General features: G+C 33.5%; 1 protein-coding gene and 1 non-coding gene across 2 annotated transcripts; one reads left to right on the top strand and one right to left on the bottom strand.

Annotated features, from left to right (window-relative positions):
• Positions 1-806: 806 nt before the first annotated feature.
• Positions 807-3,472, bottom strand: LOC132169284 (ankyrin repeat-containing protein NPR4-like). The gene is made up of 5 exons (XM_059580343.1): positions 3,349-3,472; positions 2,642-3,121; positions 2,312-2,440; positions 1,521-1,666; positions 807-1,436 (listed from the first exon to the last, which is right to left on the bottom strand). The coding sequence occupies exons 1-5, from the start codon at positions 3,470-3,472 to the stop codon at positions 807-809; spliced, it is 1,509 nt and encodes a 502-aa protein (XP_059436326.1).
• A 709-nt stretch (positions 3,473-4,181) lies between these two features.
• On the top strand, positions 4,182-4,286 carry LOC132173195 (small nucleolar RNA snoR99). Its single transcript, XR_009439286.1, has one exon. It is a non-coding gene; the product is annotated as a small nucleolar RNA snoR99 (small nucleolar RNA).
• Positions 4,287-7,653: the final 3,367 nt, after the last annotated feature.

Genomic DNA, 7,653 nt, shown 5'->3' with positions numbered 1-7,653 from the left:
TTATTCGAGTCAGTATATGTTGAACTGTGATTTAAATACTAAATTAGTAGGTTAATTCAACAAGACCTATTCATTCCCCCTCTAAGTCTAGCATCTATATATAAGCATTGTTGGAGATTTTTCAATGTTGTTGTTCTTTTTTCTAAAACTAGTTTTCAAGTGAGAGAATATTAGTCATTATAGGGTGTTAAATGAAGGAACCCATGTGAACATTAAGAAATGGAATAATTCTTCTTGGGTTGTGAATTCTAGTTTCATACGAATTTTACCTAAGTTTAAATTGAGCTCATCTCAATAAATTCATAATTTTATTGTATCCAAGAACTAATTTTAAAGACTTTGATGAAGAGTAGCCCAAATGTACCATTTATAATCATTTTATTTTTTATATATAGTGAAATAGAATATCATTCTTGCAGCCTTGTAAATGTAGACAATCTCCCAAAATAGATTTGATTCTCCGTGATTTCATTATTCATATTATGAGTACCTCTATTTTTTTTTCTATATCTGCTGATATTAAAAGAGAAGTATAGTATGAATCAGTTGACAAAATGAAAGTTCTTACTAGTGGGTAGCTTGACTATAATCAACCCACTATGGATTTATAGAGAAAAGTACAATTCAAAATAAAAATAATAATAATGCTAGTTCTAATCAATGAAGCTCAACTTAAAGTCTTGATGGAAATGATTTAGAAGAACATCAATTCATAATCTTTCCTTGCACCATTCTTTCTACAGTCTTCCTTGTTTTTGTTTGACCTACACTTCAAATTTTGATCAACTGCCCATCAACATCTTTTGCTAAAAAAGCCTATGTTTATGTGGCCGAAAAAGGAACCTAGACCAGTATGTTGAGCGGATAATATCAGCCCAAAGTTGAAAATGTAGCCCAACAAATAAAGTAACTGGGACACCAGCGGAAGTTATTATAACAATTGGAACCCATGCCACTTCGCTGTAATAAACCAAAAAGCAAGTTGCACTAAAAGCTACTACCATACTTGCTATAGAGATGAAGAGTGTTGTAAGTCCAAAAAACAACCTTGCAGGCAATGACGTGAGGAAATCCCCTTCCGCATAACGCGAAGTGAGAATTGACAAAAATATCAGTATCGAAGTCGAAGATGAGAGCAATGCCATTGCATCTGATATGAAGAAAACCATAAACCAATTACTTTTCAAAAAAATTGGTGTTCCTATTTCTTGATTGTTACCACCTGGTACAGTAAATGCTGCAGCAAAGACCACTGTGGCAATCAGTGTTGCCACAAGCATGCAATAATTTGCTGTGTCTTTCATCCACTTTTCACCTTGTTCTTTCAACTGTTTGTGTTCCTTGATGAATAATTCCCAAGGTGTATATGCAGCTGTACCGCCTTGATCTATATTCTTCATCTTCTTGTATGAAAGCGGTACAATCTTTTCTATCTCCTACATTGATTGAGGTATAAAAAATTGACAAGTGAAACTGCAACCAAAAGAAAAATAAATTTAGATTATATAATTACCACTCACCTTAAACCACAATAACTCGCGTCGCATTTGAAGAGCTGCTCCTGATATGATATTTAGTTGATCGGAAGGAGCCAATCGTCCAATTAAATGGAGCATGTTGTTCTCATTTGGGTCAAGATATTGTGCAATGATACCCTTGATAGCGCCTGTCTCATATATTAGATTGAACACGCTCTCTTGCCAATGTTTAATAGCAATATGAAATATACTTTGGTTGTTTTTGTCTACTCTCCATATGAGATCAGTATAAGAGCGTATTAGTATAATTAGATATTCAACATTCCCTAATTCTGCAGCTTTAAAAATAAAAGACGAATGCTCTTTAACTAGATCTTCGAACTTCTTTTCTGGCAATAGTAGAACCTCTTTCCAGAGAAGATGAACTAATTCATGAGCTAATGTCTGCATCAAAGCTTTGTTACACATCCCTTTGAACCCTGGGATTATGAAAAAAGAAAGAAAAAAATTTATATATATATATATATATCATTTGGTAAGAAAGAAATATCAATTTTACAATCAATAAAGATGGGAACTGCAATAATTATCTTAGTAAGATTCATAAAAGGAAATGATATTTTAAGTTGGGAAAATTATGTCACCATCTGTTTGTGCTTTCCTGCTTTTCACATTGAGACTTCAGTTTTAAATTTTATAAATTTGAGACATGTACTACAAGCATTTTTAAATCAAGAACTCTGTTAACTTTCTCGTCCAATAGATATTGGAAACAACTATAAAGTTATAATTACATCATTTTATTAAAAATGTTTTGATAAATTTTTTAAAACATTTTTCAGAAGGACTTCTGCTGCCAATTGCAAAAGGTTTTCTAGCCAACTCTTGCAATGCTATCCTCTCATAGCTATTCTCCATAGTTGCTAAACTTCGATAATTTTTCAGAATATCCAATGCTATATCTGTCCATAAAACAACACATTTGATTTGATCATTGCAAAGGTTGGCTCAAAAATCATTAATATATGGTCAGTACGTATATCGCAATAGAAACCACTCTGTCCAGAAAAAAACCTTTCTATGCCACTTCACGTTCAATTGAAACTTGAGTAAGTAGATCAAATTGTAAATTAATTTTCTCAAACTCCCAAATACGTACATACCATTCATATCATTCATAATAGTGGCAATAAGGATATCAATGCGTTCGATAGGTTCCAATTCTTCAAAAGAAGTCCGAGGGTATAGATACATCACCATCTTTCTACGTCCGTTTAAAGCTGCCACGTAAAGTGGTATCTTTTCATCGGCACCACGGATTAATGGCAGTCCCTTGGTCTTTTCCACCATCTCCTTGGCAATCGACACGATTCCTGATCCAGCAGCAAAGTGAAGGGCCGTGTTTCCAACGTTATTTGATAATGCTATTTCTTTAGGAACCATACATTTGACCTCTTCTTTTACAAAAACTTCCCGTTCTGCTACAACTGCGATGTGAAGAGCTGTGTCATTCCCTTCTGTTATGGGACGACTAAAGACATCTGGATATTTCTCAAATAGAGCCTTAGCAGTTTTCCAATCTCCTTTTAGGGCAGCTTGATAGAGGGGAACGGTAGTGTCAAGGTAGTAAAATCTTTTTTCCCCTGGAAATTTTGAAGCAGAAGGTATATGAAGTATTATATTTTGGTGATATATCATACCATTTAGATACTAAAGAAGCAGGAAGATATGAAATATCAAGTAAGGCAGCAAAGGAAGTGTTTCTGCTTCTTCTTTTGTGTGTGCGTCATATAAAGCAAAGAATTCATAACACTTCTCCCTAAGATTTATTGCAAAAGTTATTGACAAAAAATAATGTGAGAGCACTCACTCGCCATACGTTCATCTATAATATCCTCAGCTGGTGATGTATTTGATTTAGCGGAATCGAATTCTTCTTGATCGTTATGATCTTGTCCAGTAATACCAGAAGCCCTTTGACGAATATTACTCATTTTTTGGAAATATCTCACTGCTCCTTGCAATTGTCAACTTTGACTTTTGTCTTCTCTATTGAGGCTCTTTACTTCACAGCACCCACTTGGACTTTTTCTTCTTTTGTAAGAAACAAAATCAGATAGAAAACTTATGATCAGTACATAGTTAATATAGTATTGTGCATGTTTATAGAATATTTAAATGGATGAGGAGCTGAGCAGATGAAGAGTGACTATAAAAACTAAGAGAGAGAGAGCGAGAGAGAGAGAGAAAGAGAGAGATGATTTTGAGTAAAGATCCTGCATAACTTTTTCATTTGTCTTTCTCATTGTACTTATCAAATTTCATTCTATAAATTTAAACAATATTGTAAGCTGATCAGAGATAGAGATCCCAGTTGTATGTGATATTGAGCATGATTTGTTAGTCAGTTTTTCTTTTTTCATAGAGTTCTCTTAATGAAATTTGTGAATCAGTAAATTAATATCTAGGAAGCACCATGACAGAATACCAGGCTCATCTTTTATGAATGGGAAAAAAAAAAAAGGGAAGAAAGAAGGAGAAGAAGAAAATCATGAGGAGGAGAAATTACTATTGTCATGATGACAACAACTATTGTGCTGAAGATTTATTGTAGGAGGCTGAGAACACTTACTATTAGAATTCTAGTTAGCCGTTGCAAATTGAGCTTCAGAGTCTGCTGGAGCGTTTGGCTACAAAGTCCACCAGATTTATAAAACAATCTTCACCATTAAATATATTCATCCATCCCATTCACTTTGCCCGCTGTCTCTTTTGTTGTCTAGCGGATCATTATAGGATGCTAGATTCTCTCACCTTACATCTAAGTACATTAATTTATCAAAAAAAAAAAAATTACAATACTAAATAAAATTACAAGTTTCTCTTAATTAATAATATTAAGGCTGACAATTTGTGACATGAACTTAAAATAAAATTAGTCAATTGAGGTTGAGGGGTCTAGCCTATTAAATTAAAAGGGTTGATTAAGTTTAACATATATAGTCTTATATTCATGCTACGGCATGACCCAACATGCGATATAAGGCTGATAATTTCTAACACGACCCGTGAAGTGGACACGAACCCAACACAAGCTAACCGATTATGATTAAAGAGTTTGATCATTTAAATTAAATTAATTAAATTAGAATTAATCCACTACATGACTTAAACACATACGCAGACAAAAACTGTACTCACCTGTAAATAATAAGCAAACAATGCTTCCGCGGGAGCTTGACGTCACACATGAAATACGACCAGTCATATATGCACGCATGCATGTTGCACTCACATTTTTGTTTTCTAATATTTTGTTCTGTTTAAGATTAGTTTAATCATAGAACCTAAATAATGTGACTAATTTCTGAAAGCCAGTTGTAATTAGAATCCCCAAGAGACAAAAATAAATAAATAAATAAAAATTATTGCTAAAATCTATTCATGGGTACAGCAAAGTCCGTATCTCAGATCCTAAAGTCTAGGAAATCATGTGCCCTATTTGGCTGTCAAGTGACATACAAGATTAGAAAATATTACATTTCAATTAAGTTTTCACAATATACTTATAATATAAAATGACCGACCTCACAGGCATGAAATGTTTAAAATCTAAATGTCTTTTAAAGTCAAAGATTTGAGCCTATCTAAATAGGACTTATATATATATTAGAGATAGCTCTTAAAACAAGATTTAACTATATTAAATTATAATTGTACTTCAACAAGCCGAAACTACGTAATATATGAAGATACCCAAAGAAGATGACCCAAAAATGCCCTCCACAGGCTCCATGCTAATGTATTTTGAGTACTTGTACTTATATGTTATATAAGCATTTTTCGGATACTTGTTACCATTTTAAACTATTCTCTTGAAGATTACAGCATAGATGAGCTTGAGAATTATGAAACCATAAATCATTTACATGAAAGATCATACTTTCAATCTAAGTTTTGCATATTCGGATCTTGTTGTTACCAAATTTCACATCATCACTATTCAAATGAAAATCATAAAGAAAATAAAATAGCAATGGAAGTTGACTACTGCAAGAAAAATAATGGGAATATGGATTTGAATTTGGTCACTCAAATTCTCTGAAAAACACCTATGCATACGTGACACATGTATGCATGAACAAATTAACTTTTTCTCCAAACTCGATTGGAGATTTTTTATTTACTTTTTTATTTTTTGAACTCAATCTATTAAACTAACATATGTTCAAATGCATGTACGTAATTTTTACATGTATTTTTAACTTTCACCTATTTTTTTAAGAGAAATGTTAGAAACTACATTTTTATGTTACAATCTTGATATGACAGTCCTAATCAACCATTCGATATATTTTTTTAACAATGACAAATCTGGTAAGAGTTGGTTGGGATTAGCACTTCATGATTGTGAGATAGTTGTTGAATAAAAATATAATTTTTAGCAATACTCATGTTTTTTAGTAGAGCATGTGATTACGTGCGTGTATTTTTATTGTATTAATTAGGACTCATGTTAATTTGATAGATTGAATTTAAAAATTAAAAAAAAAAAAAAAAAAATTATAAACGGCTAATAACCCATGAAGTCCATTTGCTCTTGAATTACTTCAGCCGGCAACATTAATAGAAAAGGCAAATTAATCTTCAGACTGATCTGCTGAGCAGTCAATGGAAACGGAGTTTTTGATACTAAACCTTGCTGGAGCGTTTGGCTACAAGCCTACAAAGTCCACCAGATTTATAAAACAATTTTCAACATTATGTATTGAGAAACATAAATAAATAGATTAATAAATTAAATCAGGCATTGTCACGACAATGGGCCGATCGGGTCCTAGTTAGTCCTGACCGAGTCTCAATTTTGTCATGATCGAGTCTTGGCGAAGTCCCAACTGGGATCCAGCGGTCTTTGCAGGATCCTGGCAGTTCGAGAGATAAATAATTTGGGATTTTTTACCAAGTGTATATATATTAATCTACATATTTGAACACCATTCTAGTCCAAAATCTTAAGCTAATGGACTTGGGTCCACTTAGTTATATTAACTTTTATTTTTCTTTATAATTTCTCAATGTAAACTCAACACTCACAAGTGTACTAACAACAATCTCCCACTTACTTGTGAATCTCCCCCACATTGGCTTAACTTCTCTTCACTTGTGAGTCTTTTTACATTTTGAAGAGTACCACACGTACGAAAGTTGTAACAGCAGGCCACAAAACACAACTCCAAACCAAACGCATTCAGCCGGACATCTGTCCCAAGAAACTAAACTTGGCTCTGATACCAATTGTTGGGGCCGAGTGATGAACATATTTGAACATCACTCTATCCAAAAAGCCTTAAGACAATGGGCTTGGGTTTACTTAGGTATATTAATTAATGTTTTTTTTTATACATTTTCGATGTGGAACTCAACACTTACAAGTATACTCATAATATCGACAAGACTCAACTGGGTTTTGGTGATGTCCCGACGGTGTCCAGACGAGGTCTTGGAAGTGCCTCGACCGTATATTGGCGGTAGCTCGATGAAGTCCCAATGCATCCCGATCGTGTCCCTGCAAGGTCTTGATCAGGTCCTAGCGAGCTCCAACGAGGTCCTAGCAATTAGTTATGATCGAGTCTTAGCGGTGTTCTAACCATGTCTCGGTTGGTGCCCGATGAAGTCCTAGCAAGGTCCCAGCGACGCACGGACTGAGTTCGTCGATTTGAGAATGAGAAGCTCAAGCTCAGAAAATGCATTATAGCTTTAAAAAAGGAAAACCATTTTACGGAAATTTAAATAAACTTTTTCGGTCAAATTGAAAATATTTTCTATCAATCGAGTATTATTTTTCGTCGTACCGAACATCGAAAAATATGAAGAAAAACAAATATTTTTTTCAAAAATCGTTTTATGCCGAAACAAATGGAGCCTATGTCTATTAATTTATTAAAAAAATGTTTTTACAATGCTAAATAAAATTACAAGAAGTTTCTCTCCCTAATACACAAGCAATGCTTACGTGAGATCGAGCATGACGTCACTTACGAATTATAATCAAGTCATGCATGGTGCGTGCACTAACGTTTTTGTTTTCTAATATTTTGTGCATGTGATGGACTAATATTTTAAGATTAGTTTAACCATAAAACCTAAATCATGTCTGAAAGCCAGTTGTAAGCAT

This window comes from Corylus avellana, chromosome ca2 (genome assembly GCF_901000735.1).
Source record: "Corylus avellana chromosome ca2, CavTom2PMs-1.0".
NCBI lineage: Eukaryota > Viridiplantae > Streptophyta > Magnoliopsida > Fagales > Betulaceae > Corylus > Corylus avellana.
This window is presented reverse-complemented; position numbering and strand designations above follow the sequence as displayed.

Coding starts and splice junctions, on each gene's coding strand:
- LOC132169284 (XM_059580343.1), bottom strand. CDS start 3,472: ATGAGTAATATTCGTCAAAGGGCTTCTGGTATTACTGGACAAGATCAT. Junction 3,122..3,348: donor TATAGATGAACGTATGGCGA/GTGAGTGCTCTC, acceptor CAAAATTTCCAG/GGGAAAAAAGATTTTACTAC. Junction 2,441..2,641: donor TATTATGAATGATATGAATG/GTATGTACGTAT, acceptor TTTTATGGACAG/ATATAGCATTGGATATTCTG.